The following is a 22584-nucleotide window of genomic DNA, read 5'->3' on the forward strand; positions in this document are numbered from 1 at the left end:
TTTTTAAGATGTATTTATTTATTTGAAAGGCAAAGTTACAGAGAGACAAAGGCGGAGGGGGAGGCTCTTCCATCCACTAGTTCATTCCCCAGATGGCTGCAACCACCGGAGCTGTGCTGATCCAGAGCCAGGAGCCAGAAGCTTCTTCCTGGTCTCCCATGCGGGTGCAGGGGCCCAAGCACTTGGGCCATCTTCTGCTGCTTTCCCAGGCCATAGCAGAGAGCTGGATCAGAAGTGGAGCAGCCAGGACTAGAACTGGTGCCAATATGGGATGCCAGTGCTGCAGGCGGTGGCTTTACGCCACAGCGCCAGCCCCCTGGCTCCACTTCTGTTTCCAGCTTCTCTGCTGCACACCAGAGGTGATGGCTCAAGTATTTAGGTCCCTGTGACCCACATAAGAGAGTTGGGTTTAATTCTGGGCTCTTAGCTTCAGCCTGGCACAGTTGTAGACATTTGATGAGTATACTAGTAGATAAAAGATATCTGTCTGTCTGTGTCTCTGTTACTCTGCCTTTCAAATAAATGAAAATGAATAGGGATCGGTATTGCAGCATCGCAGGTAAGACGGCCTGCTGCGATGCTGGCATCCCATATGGCACCACAGCATCCCATATGACACTAGTTTGAGTCCTGTCTGCTCCAGTTCTGATGCAGCTGCCTGCTGGTGGCATGGGAAAGCAGTAGAGGATGGCCCAGGTGCTTGGATCCTTGTCACCCAAGTGGGAGACGCAGGTGAAGCTCCTGACTTCTGGCTTCAGCCTAGCTCAGCCTTGGATGTTGTGTCCACTTGGGTAGTGGACCAATGAATGGAAGATCTGTCTCTCTCTCTGCCTCTCCCTCCCTGTAACTATGACTTTCAAATAAATATGTCCGGTGCTGCTGAAATTCCGGGGAAGCTCATCCTCTCCCTGCTTTGCCTCCCCGTCAGGCCTACATACAGATCACCTTTGTGGAGCCCTACTTCGACGAGTATGAGATGAAAGACAGGGTCACCCACTTTGAGAAGAACTTCAACCTGCGGCGGTTCATGTTCACCACCCCCTTCACCCTGGAGGGCCGTCCCCGGGGAGAGCTGCATGAGCAGTACAGGAGGAACACGGTGCTGACCACCACGCACGCCTTCCCCTACGTCAAGACCCGCATCCGCGTGGCCCACAAGGAGGAGGTAACAGCGCCCCCAGAGTATGACCCAGAGAGTGACACAGCCCTGAGCTCTCCTGGTGGCAGTCAAAACACATGAATTAGTATGATGGTGGCTATGCCTTGCTCTCAGTGGGCCAGGGGATCCCAGACAGGCAGCTACATGTCATATTGTAGAGCACTTTTTTCTTTAATTTTCTGTACTTATTTATTTACTTAATTATTTCAGAGGCGGACACCCAGGCATTCAGAAGCCTCCTATCTGCTGGTTCATTCTTCAGATGCCCACGACAGCCAGGGCTGGGCTGGGGCCATTGTCAGGAACCTGGAATTCAGTGCAGGTCTCCCACATGGATGTTAGGGACCCAGCTGCTTGAGGCATCATCCACTGCCTCCCAGGGTGCACCACAGCAGGAGGCTGGATCAGGTCTCTGATATGGGATGCACGTATCCCAAGCAGGGACTTAACCACTATGCCCAACACCTGCTGGTAACACTTTTTTTTTTTTTTTTTTTACTAATTTGGGCTCAGGCGATATGGCCTCACAGGTTAAACAACTGCTTGGGATGCCTCCATCCCATGTTAGAGTGCCTAGGATTGAGTCCCATCTCCATTTCCTATCCAGCTTCCTGCTCACATACCTGGGGACAGCAGGTAATTGCTCAAGTACTTGGATTCCTGCCTCCCACATGGGAGATCAGAATGGAGTTGCTTCTGCCTGGCTTTGCCCTGGCTCAACAACACTGGCTATTGCAGCCGTGTGGAAAGTGAACCAGCAGATAGAAGCTATCTCTCTGTGTCTCCTCCTCTCTGTCACTCTTTCAAATAAATACATAAATAAATATCATAAAAATTTGCATCTGTGCTGAACATGTATAGACATTTTACCTTGTCTTTATTCCCTAAACAATACAGTATCACAAGTATTTCTTTATATTGCATTAGATATTATAAATAATTTAGAGATGATTGAAGTATATAGGAGAAAGTACATAGGTTATATGCAAATACCATGCCATTTTATATAAGGATATGGAGCATTCACATGTTTGTATCTATGGAGGGTCCCCACAGATGCTAAGGGATAGCTGTATTAGAAAGTTCATAAGTGGGGCCGGCGCCGCGGCTCACTAGGCTAATCCTCCGCCTTGTGGCGCCGGCACAACAGGTTCTAGTCCTGGTTGGGGTGCCAGATTCTGTCCCGGTTGCCCCTCTTCCAGGCCAGCTCTCTGCTGTGGCCAGGGAGTGCAGTGGAGGATGGCCCAAGTGCTTGGGCCCTGCACCCCATGGGAGACCAGGAGAAGCACCTGGCTCCTGCCATCGGATCAGTGCGGTGTGCTGGCCGCAGTGCGCCAGCTGCGGCAGCCATTGGCAGCAAAGGAAGACCTTTCTCTCTGTCTCTCTCTCTCACTGTCCACTCTGCCTGTCAAAAAAAAAAAAAAAAGTTCATAAGTGATTCAAGCATGGTTGTGTTCCTAGAGGTAAGACCAGTCCTGCTAAGCCACAGCGTGCCGTGGACAGGGATCCCACAAGTTGGCTGACCTCCAGTCCCAGCTTCCTCCTGAGCTACTTGCCTTCAGTGTTTTTACTGCTGGATTGGCAGGAAAGACCTTTATATACAGTAGGAGATTATAACCCATCTTAATAGGACTGATCAGGAAAGTCTCTCAAATCAAAACATTGTTCAGAATTACATGTGCCAAGAAAAAAAAAAAGAATTACATGTGCCATACTCATTTAATTTTCCTTTAAAATACACCCAAGTACATTTACGTGTCATCCTTTGTGTACAGAGCCACAGGTTTCTCTGTGATTATGGGATTATGATTATTATGATTATCACAATTGCGCATTGTCTTGGTTGTATAAACCACACTCAGAGTGCACTACCCATGATTTCAGTTTTGCTCTCTGTAGAGCAGGAGAGCTTAGGATCCCTGTAAGCCACATGAGGACAGAAAGCTTCTGGGTTTTTATTATTCCCCTCCACCCCAGCCTTTTACAGCTGTCTCGTTCACACCTAATGACAGGAACTTTTATAACAGCTCACTTTCATAGTATCTTGCCAAGCATTCAGCTTGGTTTTCATAGAAACAACTTTCTTTCCACACCCATAGTTCATCAGTTGCACATCATTTAATTAGATTAGATCATTAAAATAACAAGTGTAGCAGGCAGAACCAAGTTGGCGAACAGCCTCGTGGTGAGCACACCCTTCACTGGGCAGGGTCAGGAGTAACTGAGCTGGCTGGAAGACAACCTGCCAGCCAGCATTCAGGGAGGCAGCTGCACTGAGAGAGGACTTCAGAGGGCCTAGCAAGCCTGAAAGTGCCGACTCGGTCCCGAGGACGTTGCTTTAAAGGCATCTGCTGTCTTTCCGACTGCAACACTAAGCCACTCCAGGCAGAGCACAGAAATAAATCCGTGCTCCCCAGAAGTGTTCTCGCAGCTTGTCTTGGTCACCTGTAGTTCCCTGAGGACCTCAGTGTGTTGTTGGTTCGCGTGGCTGCCTAATAGAGTACCACAACTTGATTACCTTCAACCACGGAACGGTGCTGAGTCACGGTTCTTGAGCCTAGACCTCTAAGACCAAGGTACCGACAGGATTGGTTCCTCCTGAGAGTTAAGAGGGAAGGGCTGTCCCAGACCTGCCACCCACCCCCGCGCCCTGCTCATGGTTTGCACATGGATATCTCCCTGTGTCTTCACATCGTCTTCTCCCAAGGTCAGGGCTTGTGTTGAATTAGGGTCCACCCTGGTGAGATCAATTTCACTTGATCACCTCAGTGAAAACCTGTCTCCAAATAACATCTCACTGTGAGGACTGGAGGTTAGGCCTTCAACATACAAATTGGAAGGGGACACAGTTCTACCCAAAACACTCGGCAGGGACCCTACCCTAAACGGCAGAACTGGGCAACCAGATGGCCTTTATGAGCATCCCAGTCACTAGGAATTCACCTTCGGAGTGAGTTGGAGAAGGCACAGAGGATGCCGGAAACTTGGTGGCAAGCTTGATGTGGGGAACATCTTGAGTGCTGTGCTTTCACAGTGTAAGTCAAAGATCCCATTTAGTAACAGAGAAAAAACACCTAACAGTGCAAAAGTAGTATGGATTTTGATTGCAGACATATTTATGATTCAATCATAACCTCCCTGCTTATTGCCTGTGTCAATCTGGAACTCACCTCACCTTACAAATCCTCCTTTGACTATTAAATGCAAAGAGTATTTATTAAGGCTGTTTAATGGAGTAAATGCTAAATGCATGCAAAGTTTCTAGAATATGCTAAGTGCACAAGAAATGTTAGGCCTTTCTTTCTTCTTGGCCTGATCGTATTATTTTAAATTGTACTGCTGATCTTCCCTTAGCTGCTGCTTCAAAGCCAGGTGCCCTGCTGTCCTGGCTCCAGATCTGTCCATGGCTTAGGAGCCCACACCATGACATCCCTACATTTATGTCTTTTTCATGTTCAGTTTGTGCTGACCCCAATTGAAGTGGCCATTGAAGATATGAAGAAGAAGACCCTGCAGCTGGCAGTTGCCACTAACCAGGAGCCCCCCGATGCAAAGATGCTGCAGATGGTACTGCAAGGCTCCGTGGGCACGACTGTGAACCAGGTGAGCAAGCCAGCTGCTGGCAGCCCCTCAGATTCTCGGTACTGTCATTACCACGTCTGTGCGCTCCTCCTCTGGGGTCAAGACGGAGTTTGACCCACACACCGGTGTCCCTGAGCTGAGCCTGAGCACCTGGGAGAAGGTTGGGGGCAGAACTCTCCTTCCTGGAGCAGAAAGGGTGAGAAGAGATCCTAGAGAGAAGTGCACTGGGTTGAAGGAGTACCATTTTCTCAAAGGCCTCTCCACTTGGGACCGCATCTGGCTCTGTGACCCAGATCTGGGGTAACTGTGGCACAGTGCTTAGTCCTGCTCAGCTTCAGGAAAGTCGTCGGAGGGCTTGAGACTAATCTAAGAGAGGGGGAAGGGCCCAGCTGATGGCCCAGTCACCAGGTGAACCCCGCATGCAAGAGCCCTGCCAATCAGAAATGACCTAGGACCAGACTCCCTGGGCCACTTCAGCCTAGATTGGATTCTCAGGCCTATTAGAATTCTAACTCCCAAGAACAGCCTGGAATTAAACCAGTCCGAGATGGAGGGCAGTATTAGCCTTGTATCCTCTGCCCGGGGGCCTCCTTCATTTCAGTTCTAGAGCCACTCTCGTCCTTACTTCCACACTCAAAACATCAATGAGCATTGTGACTCTGTCCTCACCCAGCACAACTGGATTCCGCCACAAAAATTATGAGTCCACTGAGCATCGGGAAGCAAAATAGCAGAGAGGGGAAAATGACTGTTGTATGTCTGAGACCAGAGAAAGTTAGGAAGCCGTGGTTTTTTTTTTGTTTGTTTGTTTTGTTTTTTTTTTTTTTTTTTTTTTTGACAGGCAGAGTGGACAGTGAGAGAGAGAGAGAGAGAGAAAGGTCTTCCTTTTGCCGTTGGTTCACCCTCCAATGGCCACCACGGCCGGCGCACCGCGCGGATCCGATGGCAGGAGCCAGGAGCCAGGTGCTTTTCCTGGTCTCCCATGGGGTGCAGGGCCCAAGCACCTGGGCCATCCTCCACTGCACTCCCTGGCCACAGCAGAGGGCTGGCCTGGAAGAGGGGCAACCGGGACAGAATCCGGCGCCCCGACCGGGACTAGAACCGGGTGTGCCGGCGCCGCTAGGCGGAGGATTAGCATAGTGAGCCGCGGCGCCGGCCGGAAGCCGTGTTTTTGTCGGTGCCAATCCTTGGATGGAAATGGAAGATGTAGAAGCCCACCACCGAGGGCTGCAGGTATACGATGGCCGTCTTGGCCTCAGGCCAGCAGTTACATAAAAGGGTGCTGACCGCTAGGACAGTAACTGAATATGAATGGCTGGGATCAAGGCAGTCCCCAAAGCCTATACCTGTGATATAGACGTATTACCTTGATGTGTGAAGAAAAAACTGTCAGTTACTGTATTTGAGAGAATACATTTGTGCTTGCGAGTGTTCTAGAACTCCAGACTTGACTTTTTGGTTTGGTCAAGCCAAATACAAAATTGACTGTTCAAACTAAGAAGCAGCCACTCCACAACATTTTCTTCCAAGTAATTTAATTTTCTTTCCAATATCAGTACTGTTTTTTGCTTCTTCCATCAGGGACCTTTGGAAGTAGCCCAAGTGTTCTTGGCCGAAATTCCAGCTGACCCAAAACTCTATCGACATCACAACAAGTTGAGGTTATGCTTTAAGGAATTCATAATGCGGTAAGGAGGAAAAATGGTTGGGAATTTCAAAAAAGCAGTGGTTCTCAAAGTGTGGTGTGCAGACCAGCAGCCTCAGCATCACCTGGGAACTTTCTCTAGAAAAAGAAGATCTCAGGCACCACCCAGATCCACTGAATTAGCTATCCTTCGGAGGAGCCCAGCGATCTGCATTGTAATCAGCCTTCTGGGTGATTCTGACACTGCTAAAGTTTGAGAACCCCTGCAACAGGGCAACACTGCCTGTGCTACTCCTAAGTCCCTAGCACCTAAACCGTAAAGTGGTGTAGCGTCCGTCTCACATGTGCCTCATAATCATGTCACACAGCGGGTAGCATCCTCATCCTTCTGTTACCAAAGAGGCAGTGCTCATTCAGACAAGGGGGGTGATTTTACTCAGATCACACAGTAGTAGCAGAGGCGAGTTCAAGCCCACGTAACTAGCCCACACTTCCTTCAGTGTGCTGATGCATTGGAGTTTCATAAGTTCTTGACATTGGTCACCTTTGTCATTTCCCAAATCATAACAATAACTTACTTTTAGAAACTTAAACAGACGTTGCCTCAAATTGAGAGACAGAAGCAAGATTCTAAAACTGGGCTTTTTCAAGGTATCATCTGGACGGTTCTCTGTATGTGACAGGGCTCCTCTCTGCTCCTGAATTCTGCAGTAGACCTGGCTCCTGGAGCAGACAGCTCAGCCTGGAAAGGAGGCAGGCCTTGGGAAAGTTAGAATTTGCCAGGGTGGGTGTTGTGATGCAGCCAGTTAAGTTAGGATGCCCACATCCCGTGGCTGGGTGTCTGATTCAGGTCCTGGCCACCCATCCTGCTAGTGCACCTGGGAAGGCAGGGGATGCTGAATCAACTACCTGTTTCCCTGCCTCCTACCTGGGAGACCCAGATGGAGTTCCTAGCTCTTGGCTTCAGCCTGGCCCAGCACTACCTGTTGTGGACATTTGGGTAATAAAGTAATGGATGGAAGATCAATCTCTCTCTCTCTCTCTCTCTCTCTCTCTGCCTTTCAAATAAATCTCTTTTAAAACATTTGTTAGAATTTGCCTAATTCAGTGAAAACTCGCTGGGATGCTAGTGAGCTCAGCAGGGTTGGAGATAGCTCCTTACAGGCTCTTGTGAGAGCTCCAGCCTCTTGCTCTGCAGCAAGGAGACTCTTTGGTCCTGCAGTGAAGCACACTGCTTGGTACAGGATGTTTGTGTGTAGCTCTGTGTGTGTGTGTGTGTGCGTGTGCACACTCATAAGAGTACTTCAAAAAGTACCAGGAAAAATGAAATTCAAAGATAAGGCATGTTTTTCATGATCCTTATGTAGGCCTCCCCCACACATGCATATCCTGAAGGTTGCATTTAATAATGTTTCAGCATTTGAGTTGCTTTCTGTATTTGACAGCAAATCCAACTTTACAAAACAGACCTTCCTTAACACCTACTACTGTTTGTATAACAAGGCTAGAAAACTCTGTGAGAGATATTTTAGATCCATTTAGTTTTCATTTTTAATTAATTGTGGTTGAAGACCTCCAGAGTTGGCAGGAGTCCAGCCCCAGGGACCTCCGTGAGAGTACCTGAGAAATGTCTCAGGATGTTGGCTGGGTGTTCCTGTGCCCTTGATGACAGGCCCTCTCTCCGCATGGATACCTGGTGGCACCATGCAGCATGCGCTGAGGACTCTGGGTAGTGTAGGACTGTAGTGATCAGAACACAGGGATCAGGAGTTCCAGGCTGGAGTGCCTAGGGGAAGCTTTGTGTTAATACCACTTAGCCCTCACCTCCAATAGGCAGATGGAAGAAACCATGGTAGGGAGAGAGAGCCATTTCTGGTGAACGGATGAACAAGAGCGCCAGACTCTGAGTCAGGAATGCCCAGGATGCACCTGGGCGCCGCTGGGTCCTGCCAAAGCAGCGTGATCTTGCCAGCAAGCCGGGACAAGAAGGGCTGGAAAGACGGTGCTGTTAGCGAATAGAGCTCGGGAGCCTATTAAAACAAGAGTTGAATTTTTAAAGGATTTATTTATTTGAAAGGCAGAGTAACAGAGAGAGACAGGGGTCTTCCATCTGCTGCTTTACTCCCCAGATAGCCGCAGCAGTCAGGGCTGGGCCAGGTCAAAGCCAGGAGCCTGCAATTCCATCCGAATCTCTCAAGGTGGGTGACAGGAGCCCAGACATTCAGGTCAGCTGCTGCTGCTTTCCCAGGTTCATTGGCAGGGAGCTGGATTGGAAGCTGAGCAACCAGGATTCAAACCAGTGCTCCAGTATGGAATGCCTGCATTGCAAGTGGTGGTTTAACCTGCTGTGCCACAAAGCTAGCTCCAAGAATTATTTTTTTTAGTAGTTCATCCTACTTTCCTCTACTGGTTACTGATCTTGGAACCCAGTATCTCATGGATGTGATCCTCTGTGGCTCCACTTGGTTAAAATGTCCTCATCAAATCTCTGCTGAACATGCATCATCCCTAATTAGCTCCCAGCCCCGGGAAACGTTCCTAGGAAGGGAGCCAGGGCTGAGTTAAAGGAGACCCAGGCAAGAGATACAGAAGGAAATGGCTTTTCTAGGGCCAGTCACAAGCTAGGCTTTCCAAGACAATTCTCTCTTTCTCCTCAACTTGCCTGTAGAAAGCCTGGGTTTTCAAAATCAAAATCACCATTTAAAACGTCCTCCAACCCTTCTCGCGGGGAACAAGGCTGCCGTGCTACCTTGGGCTACTGCAGTGTTCTCGGAATGCCACAAGACGACGAGTGCTCCCCGCTCTGCCCTGTGCTCCCACCTCACCCAGGCTTCTCAGAACGCAGATTCAGATTCAGCAAGTCAGGAGTGGGGCTTGAGACTGCATTTCTTTTCTTTTCTTTTTTTTTTTTTTTTTTTTTTGATTAATTAATTAATTTGCGAGGCAGAGTTACAGAGCAGGAGAGAGACAGAGAGACAGGTCTTCCATCCACTGGTTCACTCCCCAGATGGCTGCAACAGCTAGAACTGCACCAATCCGAAGCCAGGAGCTGAGCAGATCCAAAGCCAGAAGCCAGGAGTTTCTTCTGGGTCTCGTACATGGGTGCAGAGGCCCGAGCACTTGGGCCATCATCTTTCACTGCTTTCCCAGGCCATAAGAAGAGAGCTAGATTGGAAGTGGAACTGCCGGGACACGAACTGGTACCCATATGGGATGCTGGCGCTGCAGGTAGAGGCTTAGCCTATGACACCACAGTTTCAGAGCCCTGAGACTGCATTACTAACCAGCTCCCGGGTGCTGCTCTTGGTGCTGCCAGCTTGGACCGAAAGCTGTAGAGGTTTCCTGATGGTTTTCTGTCCACATTTCTTTGCCCACCTTCCCCTGGACTGCCTTTCTCAGGCCATGTCTAGCATCATTCTCATCCTCTGCCTTCTCTTTCTTCCCACCAAAAAGGTAAGCAAGGGACCTAATGGTTAAGACACTGCATGGTTTTGCTTAGCAGTTAAGATGCCACTTGGGATACCCACATCCCACCTTAGGGTGCCTGGTTCAAGTCCTGGTTTTGCTTTCACTTCCTGCTAGCATGCACCTGAGGAGGCAGCAGGTAATGGCTAAAATTATTGGCCTGGCCCAGCCATTGTGGACATTTGGGGAGTGAACCAGCAGATGGGAGCCGTCTCTGTCTGTCAAATAATAAAGTGGGAAAGAGAGAGAGAAAATGTGCTCCAAGTTCTATGCTTGGAAGCAACTGTAGATGGCACTTCATTCACTTAGTCAGCAAAGGCTTACTGAGACTTTGTGCCCAGCATGGCACCTCAATACCCAGGTGGAAAGATGAAGTCCCAACACACGTGGGGCATGGCTACAGGCAGGGCAATGCATGCGCTGCTCCGAGCCTCGTCTCTGTGTGTGAGCAGCGGTTGGCTTTCCCTCCACTTCATTTCACAGAGATCTAAAGCAGTGGGTGCAGTGGTGACGGCTCCCCAACTGTACACAGTTATTAAAACTCATCCACCTGGACAATTAAAATGGGCGAATGTTACCATTTGTAAATCATAGCCTCCATCCAAGTGGCAGACGTGGAAACCTTCCTTTTCCCCATGGCTTAATTGCTGTTCAGGTGCAATCAGGAAGTTTGAATGAAGGGAGCACTGTGTTGCCAAGTTGTTTGCACTGGTGTGTCGTTTGCCTCCAGCCTGCTGTCAGTTGACAGAACTGATTCAAGAGTGGAAAGTGTTTGCGGCTCTCAGGGTTGTGCATTTGGAAGCTCTAGCTTCTCAGCAGACTTGGGCTGAGATTAGAGAGCCCAGCTTCCCCCGTGACCCTAAGGGAGTCTTGCAATGCAGAGAGCTCACAGTGGAAACCTACACCTGCCAGGTCCTGGGCCAGCAGCTCCCTCCTGGGCAGCTGTGTCGGAACCAGAGGCAGCCATAGCCGCTGAAGCTGGGCTCATCCAGCCAGTCCTGCAACTTTTCACATCCTGGCCACTTGAGACCTTGATCTGCCTCTGCCTTTTCCGCAATAAGAAAAAGTGCCTTGTGGGGTTAATAGGGCAAGACACAGAGATCCAGTGTTCTCTCTCCCTCCTCCACTCTGTAAAGCACTCAGGCCATTTTAGGTGCTGCAATCTTTTAAAGTTTTTTTTTTTTTTTCCTTCTTAAGAAAAAAAGACAAAGTGATTCCAGACAGGTTTTATATTAAAGATAGCAGGACACAGGGCACCAGTGACAAATCGCCTTTAGGGCAAGGCATTTCACATGTACCCTGGGTTCTGCTGTGTGTAGGCGGTCAGGGACTTGGGAAGAAAGTGTTGAATGGCAGTGGTATTTTGTTTGTAATTCTTATTTATTTATTGGAGAGGCAGAAAAACAAGGAAAGAGAGACACAGAGAAAGAGAGCTCTTACCTGCTGGCTCACTCCCCATTTGTCTGTCATGCTTTCAACACCATGAGACTTGGCTCAGAAGGCGGCCGAGAGTGGGGACGTGTGAATGACCTGTGTCGATCTCCCAGTGTCAGACACCTGTATTATAGTGGGCCGCAGATGTCAGAAGGAAGAATGAGAGCCAAATGGCAGAGGCAGGATTTAAACTGGGCGTGGAGACAGCTTTCCACTGGGACAGGCTGTCCTTGATGTCTGGGGACTGGGAGGAAGGAATGGAAGGGGGGTTAGCCACAAAAAGCCACCGAGATGCACCCCGTGCAGGGGGCTATGCTGTGGGGAGAGGCCAGATAACCCTTCTTTACCTTAAAGGGGCTCGATGACCTGTTCCCCCAGCCAGGAAGGACAGTGGCAGCCACTCCCTCCGCTTCCCTGTCAGATTCTCCCCGAGGCTCCCCTCAGGGCTGTGTCTTTTCACTGGGCCCTGAGAGGAGATCTGCTAGCAGGAGGAATCTGAGAAAAACAGAATGCTGCAGCCTGGGACCCAAGAGAGTGCGAGGGTGAGAGCAAGGGCACGTGCCTGCGTTCTAGCTGGAAACGGCGGTGTCTTTCCCAGGCAGCACATGAGGGTGCTTCAAAAAGCTCATGGAAAATGGAGTTGAGATAAGCTGCTTTAGGTGCAGAAAAAAAAATTGAAATCCATGCACACAGGACTCTGCAAAGTGTTCATTGGAAAGTACATATTATGAAGAAACCATGTCTGGTTTTAAAAAATGTTTGCACCGAAATAAACATTTCTTTTAATTTCATTTTTCCATGGACTTTCTTCTAGTTTGCTTTTGTCTCTTTAAGCTTTTATATATTTGTTATTTGAAATGCAGAGGGAGAGAGAGGGGAGGGAGGAAGGGAGAGGGAGAGGGAGAGAGAGAGATCTTCTATCTGCTGGTTCACTCCCCTAAAGGCCCTCAACAGCTGGGGGCAGGCCAGGAGCTGGAGCCCAGCCAGGGTCTCCCATGTGGATTGCATGGACCCAAGTACTTGAACCATCACCCGCTCTCTCCCAAGATACACATTAACCAGAAGTTGGAGTCAGGAGCAGAGCCAGGATGTGAACCAAGCACTCTAATATGGGATGCAGGCTTTATAAGCAGCATCTTTTTTTTCTTTTTAAAGACTTATTTTATTTGAAAGACAGAATCACAGAGAAAGGAAGAGAGAGGCCTTCCATTTGCTGTTTTGTTCACTCTCTAAATGGCCACAACCACCTGAGGCTGAGTCAGGCTGAAGCCAGGAGCCAGGAGCTTCATCTGGGTCTCCCACATGGGTGGTAGGGAGCCAGGTACTTGCACCATCTTCCCCTGCTTTCCCAGGCACATTAGCAGAGCTGGATTGGAAGTGGCAACTGGGACTTGAACCAGCGCTCATACAGAATGCAGCATTGGAGGCAGAGGTTTAACCCACTCTGCCACAACACTGGCCCTTCAGGCAGCCTCTTAACCATCAGGCCAGACCCCATTCCTCCATGAACTTTCTGATATACCTTGGTATGTGGTATTGGGGTTCAGAGATGGGCACTTGAACCAAAATGCCTGGTTCAAATACTCAGTCTGCCTTCACTGGCTGAGTCGCCTCAGAAGAGTTACCCATCCTTAGTCTCCCCAAATGTAAAATGGGAATCCCAGTATTAACTACAGCTTGGGGTTAGGTGGTAGATCTGTGTACCTAGGCAGTGGGGTGAACATGAAACTGCCCAGTTAGAAACAGAGACTTAGCCTGCCTTAGGAGAGAATGTCTGCCTTGACAAAGCTTGTACCATCAGACACAGAGGGGCTGATGGGACCCTGGCCTGGAAGCAGAGAATCCCGGCTTTGTGTCCGGCTCTGTTGTCCCCACAGGGCTGTGACTCCTGGGCGCTTCCACTGTTTACCTCTCAGTTACATCAACTATGGAATAAAGAACTGGACAATGACGTCATTAAGGTCCAGCCATGTCATATTGTATACATACTGTACCCAGACTGAACTCATGCCGGATAATAACAGTAACAGCAGTAAGCAGTCTGGATTGATCTGTGTGCCAGCACCGTCCTGTGCATTGTGTGTTTAAACTGATTAGGTTTTGCATGAATTTAGGAAGCAGGCTGTCATCGCCTTCCTGTCCCAGGTGAAGACGCAAAGGCAGAGAGAGGCTGAGGGACTTGCTGAATATTGCAAAGCCAGCAAGCAGCAAAGCAGGAGTCAGAGTCGCACAGTCACACACTCTGGCTCAGTCAGTCCTCTTTTTTTTTTTTTAAGATTTATTTATTGGAAAGACAGAGTTACAGAGAGAGGTAGAGACAGAGAGAGAGGTCTTCCATCCACTGGTTCACTCCCCAGATGGCCGCAATGGTCATAGCTGCATCGATCCGAAGCCAGGAGCCAGGTGCTTCTTCCGGGTCTCCCACGTGGGTACAGGGGCCCAAGGACTTGGGCCATCTTGTTCAGTCAGTCCTCTTAACTACTGTGCTGCGCTGTCCTGCTTGCTCTAGGCACTGTATTAAGTTGCTAGCAACAGAGAATAGAAGCCAAAGTAGCTTAAATAAGAAACGTTTTTTATCACAGAGGTAGTCACCATAGACTGAGGGCATCACAAAGTCATCGGAGACCCTAGCTCTTCCCTTTCTTTGGCTCTGCCATCCTGATTATAGTACACCCACTCTCATGATCACAGTATGACTGCTGGGACTCCAGCCATCATGACCACAGCCTAGACTAGTGTTGGGAGTAGAGGTGAGGAAAGAATAAAAGGACATGTCCATTTAAAGACTTTTCCCAGTGACTTCATCTCCTAGCTCATCAGCCATTCCTACCTTCAAGGGTGGCTAGAAGATGGAATTTTCCATTTGGGCACACTGTCGGGAGCTCCATTACCAAGAGAGAAAGAAAATGGGTATCCGGGACACAGAGAGGGACTGTGGAGCAGGATGTGGAAGGAGCATCCCAGGGCAGGAGGGTCTGGGGATGCGTGACCACCTCCCTGTGAGATACACTAACTCCTTACACAGAAGTCACTCTCAGCGAGAGACAGCAGCCACCAGGGCAGGCACAGCTTCCTGAGTCTGGTTTCTGGGGGCTCTGACTGCTGGGGAACTGGAGGCACACAGGGTGTGAGGAAATGGGACTTTTCAACAAAGGGGAGGGGGCAGGGGGAGTGAGAGTCATGGGGGCGTCCTCGTCCTGGGGAGGGCAGCGCACGCAGGTGCCTGGGTGCCTAAGGAAAATGGGAGAGAAAGCGCCGTTCAGAACAGTTATCTCCCTGGGGCCCTCCGATCCTGTACTCATTGCCCAGGAGCCACCTTCAGCACGTGGCCATCCCTTGTTTATGATTTTAAATGGACATAGTAGAAGGCATTTTAATAAAGGAATCTAGAGAATAAAGTCAAGATGGCAGAAAAAAGGAAATACAGAAAATATATGTAAAAGAATTTCATAAATTATAAAAGTTGTTGAAATGCGAAGCAATATGATTACCATAAAATCGAGTATGTTTCTATCTAAGCTACTAATACATTTGTCTTCGTAAAATGCTGTTTGTCTATTGCTGTGTAAGAAACTACCTTGTAATCCAGTGGCTTTAAACAACATGTAATTGTTGAGCACCAGTTCTGGGAGTTGGCTGGGCTGGGCGAGGTGGCTTTCCTTGGAGTCTCACTCCCTGCACTTGGGCAGTGGCTGGGGCTTGAGTCACCCGGAGGCTTTGTCACTCGCATGAGTGTGTCTCGGGTCTGGGCTGAGAAGTCTCCAGCAGAAGGGTCTCCTCCCCCTCCGACTCTCTCCCTGTGTGGTCTCTCCTGCCTGGCAGCTTCAGGGTAAGCAGATTTTCCAGAGGGCAGCTGGAGAGACAGACGCCGTACTTGGCTAATCCTCCACCAGCATCCCATATGGGCACCAGGTTCTAGTCCCGGTTGGTCCTCTTCCAGGCCAGCTCTCTGCTGTGGCCCAGGAAGGCAGTGGAGGATGGCCCAAGTGCTTGGGCCCTACATCCACATGGGAGAGTAGGAGAAGCACCTGGCTCCTGGCTTCAGATCAGTGCAGCGCTGGCCATAGTGGCCATTTGGGGGTGGTGAACCAATGGAAGGAAGACCTTTCTCTCTGTCTCTCTCTCACTGTCTAACTCTGCCTGTCAAATAAGTAAGTAAGAAGGAAGGAAGGAAGGAAGGAAGGAAGGAAGGAAGGAAGGAAGGAAGGAAAGAGAAAAAAGAAAATAATGCATTTAAATGATCCACAAATCACAAGGCCACTGGGTATATTCAGGAGTTTCTGTCTTGGTGCTGTGTGGTTATGCCATGTTGGGGGCTGGGTTCAGGTCTGTTCGTGTTTGTCAGAGGGTTGTGTTCACTTCCAGCTCTGCCCCTTCCTCATCTTCCGTCCCTACAGTGGTCTTGGTAGATGCGGGCTGGGCCTCTCCACTTACATCTCCGTGTCTCTTCAGCATTTTTTTTTAGATTTGTTTTTCTCTGCGGGGTGATTTCCTCAGATCTGTTATGTATTTCATTGTGTGTAGTCTCTTATTTAACCTGCTCATTGAGATTTTCCTCTTTATATTAGAGACTGCCTTTTTCTTTTTGGAAGTTCTGTTTGCTGCTTTTCTTTAATGTACTCTTCCGTCATTTGAGAGGCAGAGAAACACACAGAAAGAGAGAAAGCTCTCCTATTCCCCAGCCTGGGCCCAGGGCAAAGCCAGGCACCAGGAACGCAATGCAGGTCTTGTTGGTGCGAGTCAAGAATCCAGCTGTCCGCTGCCTCTCAGGATCTGCATGGGCAGAGAGCTGGAGCCAGGAGCCAGAGCAGGGGACCAGACCCAGGCACTCCAATTTGGAACATGGGCATCTTAGCCACTAGGCTAAGTGCGTGCGCTGGCCCTTGTTTTCCTCTAATCATAGAGTTTAGCCTCTTATTGCCTCTCTATTTTAACTTTTCTGTATCTCCAATTCTTTTTTTTTATTTTTTTGAAGATTTATTTATTTCAAAGTCAGAGCTACAGAGAGGCAGAGGCAGAGAGAGAGAGTGAGAGAGAGAGAGAGGGAGGGAGGGAGGGAGGTCTTCCATTTGCTGGTTCACTTTCCAAATGGCGGCAATGGCCAGAGCTTCGCCAATCCAAAGCCAGGAGCCAGGAGCTTCTTCCAGGTCTCCCACATGGGTGTAGGAGCCCAAGGACTTGGGCCATCTTGTACTGCTTTCCCAGGCCACAGCAGAGAGCTGGATTGGAAGTAGAGCAGCTGGGTCTCAAACCGGCACCCATATGGGATGCTGACACTGCAGGCAGTAGTTTTACCTGCTATCCCACAGTGCCAGCCCCTGTATCTCCAATTCTTACCGAACTCATTCTTCTGCTCTTTACAGCTGTCAGTTCTCCCTCTTGGTGCCTGTTTCCTGGTATGGCCTTTTTCATTGTGTAATATTTCACTGTGAGCTCATCTTGGTGGGAGTCACTCTTGCTGTGGGTGGTCCATGTGCCCCCGCTGAGAAAGTGCTCCTCTAGTCCAGCTGTAAGGTGGTGTCTCAGCCCCAGGTATTTCAGTAACCTTGGATCAGATTTTAAGTGAATGTCTTACCTTGGAGAGTATACAATGGAGGAACATAAATGTGTAACTCATATCCACATGTGGTGCAAACTCAAGAATTTCCGTTTCTCAAGGTGACTTTCTTTCCCTGTGCGTATAGAAAATTTCCATTCCACCTTTCTGAAGAGCTTACAGCATGTTTTTAACCCCCTTTTCATAGATAGGGTATCCTCTCAAGACTGAACTATGTGCAAATGGCATATCCGGAGTCCCCCTTGGCCATGGCCAAGACTGGATCACTCACTGATCCTGTTTGGGGTTTGAACCCTCTTGCACCCAACCACTGGGAGATTTGTTAGCAGTCTTCAGTTCCTAGTGGCTGGTCCTAGTGGCAGCTGCCATGGCACCGGCTCCTGCTAGCACGTTGGCTTTGATTTTCTCTTCCTTTCTGACACCTGGGGTTTCCCTTTCTCTTTTGGCCATGTTTTCCCAGCACTTCCGTATGTATGTGGCAGGAGGGGGCCGAGTAGCATCTGCAGCATCTGCCCTGTTGCCACACATCACAGTGAGTTTGTACAAGCACAGCAGGTACCATTCTGCAATGTGCTGGTCAGATATTTTGTTACTGCAACAAAATACCTGACATGGGCTACTTACCTTGGAAGTTTGCTGAGCTCACAGGTTTGGAGGCTGGAAATCTAAATGGAATGATATGGACTCTCTCAAAGGCCCATTGTCCATGGCACGTATGGAGGAAGGATCACATGCAGAGCCAGCAAGCAGAGGGAGAGTGGGTGGGGCTAGCCCTCTTGGCTTTTATAACACTATTCCTGGGAGAACACAGTAGGTCAGGTAAGAGGGGCTGGCATTGTAGCTCAGCAGGTTAAATCACTTCTTGCAGTGCTGGCATCTCATATCCAAGTGCCACTTTGAGTCCTGGCTGCTCTGCTTCCAATCCAACATCCTGCTATTGTACCTAGGAAAGCAGCAGGTGATGGTCCAAGTAATCGGATCCCTTTCAATCACATTGTTTTACAATGTTTTTAAAAAGATTTATTTATTTATTTGAAAGGTAGAATTACAGAGAGGCAGAGGCAGAGAGAGAGAGAGGTCTTCCATCCTCTGGTTTACTCCCCAAATGGCCTCAACAGCTGGAGCTGGGCTGATCTGAAGCCAGGAACCAGGAGCTTCCTCTAGGTCCCTGACACGAGTGCAGGAGCCTAAGCACCTGGGTCATCCTCCACTGCTCTCCCAAGGCCATAGAAGAGAGCTGGATCACAATTTGAGCAGCCAGGACCCATATGGGATGCCAGCACTGCAGGTGGCAGCTTTACCTGCTACACCACAGCACCAGCCCCCCTTTCTCTCACATTGTAGACCCAGATGGGGTTCCTGTCTCCTGGCTTTGGACTGGCCCAGCCTTGACTATTGGGCACTTGTGGAATGAGCCATCAGAAGAGATTCTCTCTCTCCCTCTCTCCCTCCCCCTCCCCCTTCCCTCTCTGCCTTTCAAATAAGTGAATAAGTCTTACAGTAAAATGCAAGTGGAACATCAGAACTTCCTCCTGAGGCATGTCTCCAGTGAGCTAAGGACCTCTCACTCGGCCTTACTTCCTAAGGGTAGCACCAAGCCTGTAGCACAGGGGACTTTGGGAGACCCTGAACATGCAAACCATAGCTTGCAGTGATGAGTTTGAATCTTGGAGGTGTGGTGTTATCTTGGGAAGGGTCCTAGGATTTCTGAACATCAGGGATGAATGGAGATACATCCCAGCTTTCTAGGTCATCGGGGAAAATGGTCCATGCACATGAAACTGCTTGCACAAGGCCTGGCACATTGCAAGAATGAGGGTCTGCATTCTGGCTCCTTAGGCATTAGTATACTGCCCTGGAGGGGGCAGCTTTTCAAACATAGACACTTCTGGATGCTCCTACAGAGATTCTGACTCATAGAGGCCCGGGTGGGGCCTGCATTGGAAAAGCCCCACAGGTGGTCCCTACATGCTACCAAGTTGCAAACACTGTTGGAGATGCTCAAGAAGTGTCAAAGGGTATCAAGTCTAAGCCTTCCAAACTTGTTTGAAATGAAGCCGCCTTTTCTTCACCACCCTGACGTTTTCCCCTCAGATGTGGTGAGGCCGTGGAGAAGAACAAGCGTCTCATCACGGCAGACCAGAGGGAGTATCAGCAGGAACTCAAGAAGAACTACAACAAGCTGAGAGAGAGCCTCAGGCCCATGATTGAGCGGAAAATCCCAGAGCTCTACAAGCCGATTTTCCAAGTTGAAAGTCAAAAGAGGTAAGAGCAGGGGAGAGGAAGCTTCCACAGTGTGCGAGGCCCGACGGATCGGGGCCTGCTCTGCTGCCTTGGGGAGCTGGGGCACCTCCGATGATGGCTGGAGCGGGACCGGGTGTCATGGCCACCGGGTGTGATCCCTTCGGCTTTCATCCTCCTGGGAACTTCCCCTTGACCTCTTAGAAGCCTTTGGCATTGGCCTTATGCCAGTGGTCATCCTGGGGCTGCGCCATAGTCTGAGCTGGTTTTTTTGATTTGTTGGCCTTGGCTCAGTGTCAAGGGCTCCCAGACCCTCCCCTGGGTAACTTGGTTAAGCAATCCACTGAGTTGCCTGGATTCACCTTTTCTGGGTGGTGATCCACCTGCAAAGGTTCATTGGTCTTTTTATGTGTGGTCTCTCTCTGACACACACACACACACACACACACACTCATTCTCTCTCTTTTCTTAATTTCAGGGACTCTTTCCACAGATCAAGTTTCAGGAAATGTGAGACCCAGTTGTCACAGGGCAGCTAAGAAAAGCCATCTTCACTCGTGGAGACTGAGACCTTGAGACACCTGAGAAGGACTTGTTGGTACTTAAAAAAAAAAAAAAAGACATTTGCCACCCAGGACTGAATGTACACTCCCTGACCAGCCTGTGCCCTGAAAGCTCTGGGACCCAAGGGACCATGGAATCACTCCCAAGTGAACTGTGACCAGATTGGGAACATTACAGGGGGTTGGGGCGGGATGGGGTGGAGGATGGGTAATCAGGGGTGACCCTGTATTTATTAAAGTGTGGGGTGTTTTTATTCAGCATATTGTACAAAACAAGCAAAATTAACTTCTGCTCATGCAGCGACTTCCTCTGGCCTGTACTGGAATTTGCAGGATAAACTCAAATTGCCTGAGGAAAAAAATGGAAGAGTTGTCCACCATCCTGTTCAGAGTGCCCCTCACTCACCCTTTATGGGATGGCAGGGTGAGCGTGTAAGGGAGTAGAACATCTCCATGAGTCTGTGAGGGGGAGCCTTACTCAAAATTTGAAAATCACGGTGACTGGAAATTCAGGAATAGATGGTTTGTGAATGTATTCTCCATCGGGTAATGGTGGACTAATTGTTGTACAGTTCTTTTTGCTGTATTGTTCCTGTTATGTTAATTTAAAATGCATTTATTTGAGGCACACACTCAAAGCACTGATTTAGGAGATACACGGTACTCGGGGAAAGTCAGCCCCAAGCCTTGTACGCCGCCTTCACGTCGGTGGAAGCAGTAATGCAGAGCTCCGCTTGCTTGCTGACGCTCATCCTCCTTCCCTGTTCTGCTCTCCGGGCCCAAGCTTGTTTTTGTTAAAGGACGGTATCTCTGCTTCCATTTCAGAGCACTGTGCTCCCACCCAGCACATCCTTCGGCTGCAACACTTACTGAGTTTTGGCTTATTTTGAGGATGTACCTAAGGAGAAAGATGAACAAAGTTATTGAGAATTAAATTATATATTTTAATATGACTAATGACCCTAATACTAAACATGTAATAAGAACTACAAATAAAATGTTTCTTTTTGTAACTGTTTTTTGTTTGTGTGTGTGTGCACGTGTGTGTGTGTGTTGTGTTTTGAGAAGTCCAACTTTTACAAAGCACTTCCAGGAAGAAAGACTGGCTAATCCTGGCCTTGGTCAACAGTACCATCTAGGGTGGCAACTCTTAGTCACTGTTTAATCTTGGTGATCACAAAAAAGAATTCAGATAAGATATTCCCAAACTTTTTTATACTATCAGCTGGGTACAAATTTATATTCTGAAAAAGGACTTTTTTTTTTTTTTTTTTTTTGGACAGGCAGAGTGGACAGTGAGAGACAGAGACAGAGAGAAAGGTCTTCCTTTACCATTGGTTCACCCTCCAATGGCTGCTGCGGCCAGTGCACCGTGCTGATCCAAAGCCAGGAGCCAGGTGCTTCTCCTGGTCTCCCATGCAGGTGCAGGGCCCAAGCACTTGGGCCATCCTCCACTGCACTCCCTGGCCACAGCAGAGAGCTGGCCTGGAAGAGGGGTAACCAGGACAGAATCCGGCCCCGACCGGGACTAGAACCCGGTGTGCCGGCGCCACAGGCGGAGGATTAGCCTATTGAGCCCGGCGCAAGCCAAAAGGACTTTTATTTTAAAAATCATTGCTTTGTTAGTTTAAGTGCTAATTTTTAATTTTTTAGGCATTTGGGGCAGAATTCTTTCTAAAGAATCTTAAACACCAATTGTTTTCTTAAACAAGTACACAATGACATATTAATTCCATATGGATTCAGCATGGTCTGTATGGGAGACACCAGGTGAGACTGCAGTTAAAAAAAAAAAAAAAAACACCTTGTCCCTGCCCTCCAAAGTCTCTCAGTGTAGTGGGGAGGGTCCTGCACACTGGTAGACAGCCACAGCATAAAACAGGACAGCGGAGGCTCCAGGAGGTCACCTCCTCTGACATGGCAATCATTTTCAACACCCAACACCTATTCTCTTCAGCCTTCCTACGGAAGAGTTGGCTGTTAAATTATGCAGGGCCAGCTTGTAACTCTAAGAGCCCTGGGGTATTCCTGGGTAAATGTCCAGGGTGCAGTCATCACCATCACATCAGGGAAGTGAGACATGAAAATATCCCTTAGACCCGATCTGTAGTTCGGGTATCTCCTACGCTCTGTAGTTCTGTTAAGAGGTGTTCCATGGCAATAGGTATCTTCCAAAAAAATGGACTTTTAGAGCTGTCACTGGTAATGGTGGCTGCAAGTATGTTTTCAAAGACAGGAAGCCTTGGTCTTGCCTTGAATGCATTTTTAAATGCTTGTATCTCAAATGTAAAGCTGCTTTTGATTGTGTATCGTTTTCAAAAGCTGAACAACACAACAAATCTCAAAGGGTTGGACTGTACTCCCGTGGTGCTGGGTATGTCCAACCATGAATTTCCTGTGTATTTTTGGGGGACCTCAGGCAGTGCTTCCCAGTCTTTCCCATCATGGCTATCAGTGTTACCGAATGAGGCATAACAGAGAGCCCTCAACCTCATCAGCTTAAAACCACCATAGACAGTTTCTGTGCATTAAGAATTAATAATTCAGCGGAGGCTGAGCCTAGCAGTCTGACTTGAGTCTTGCATGAGCTTGCAGTGGAGATATTGGCCAGAGCTGCCTCATCTGGAGGCTTAACTAGGGCTGGAGCATCCCACTCCAAGTGGCCCATCCACATTGGGAAGGTGATGCTGGTGACAGACGGGAGACCTCTGTTCCTCTCCACGTGGACCCCTCTCCAGAATATTTGGTGGGCTCACATCAGGGCAGCTGACTTCCCCCTGGGTTAGCAATTCAAGAGAAGCAGGGCCAAAGTGGCCTTGCCCTAGCCACCAAAGTCTTACACCCTAATGTCCTCCACATTGTGGTTTAAGGTGCAAGTCACCAGGCTCAGCCCACATTTCCAGGAGCGGAGTTAGGCTCTCCATTTCACATAAGGAGC

At 48.9% G+C, this 22584-nt stretch overlaps 1 protein-coding gene across 3 annotated transcripts in view; it reads left to right on the forward strand.

The window, feature by feature from the left end:
• DOCK8 (dedicator of cytokinesis 8) overlaps positions 1 to 20659 on the forward strand; it is a 251166-nt gene extending 230507 nt beyond the window's left edge. For all 3 annotated transcript variants that reach the window (XM_008256091.4, XM_008256100.4, XM_008256104.4), the window contains 5 exons: positions 929 to 1165; positions 4619 to 4762; positions 6323 to 6429; positions 18937 to 19107; positions 19562 to 20659. In XM_008256091.4, coding sequence (XP_008254313.3) covers positions 929 to 1165; positions 4619 to 4762; positions 6323 to 6429; positions 18937 to 19107; positions 19562 to 19622 — 720 coding nt within the window. In that variant the 3' untranslated portion in view covers positions 19623 to 20659. The remainder of the gene's footprint in view (positions 1 to 928; positions 1166 to 4618; positions 4763 to 6322; positions 6430 to 18936; positions 19108 to 19561) is intronic.
• The last annotated feature ends 1925 nt before the right edge of the window (positions 20660 to 22584 follow it).

This window comes from Oryctolagus cuniculus, chromosome 1 (assembly GCF_964237555.1).
Source record: "Oryctolagus cuniculus chromosome 1, mOryCun1.1, whole genome shotgun sequence".
Lineage (NCBI taxonomy): Eukaryota > Metazoa > Chordata > Mammalia > Lagomorpha > Leporidae > Oryctolagus > Oryctolagus cuniculus.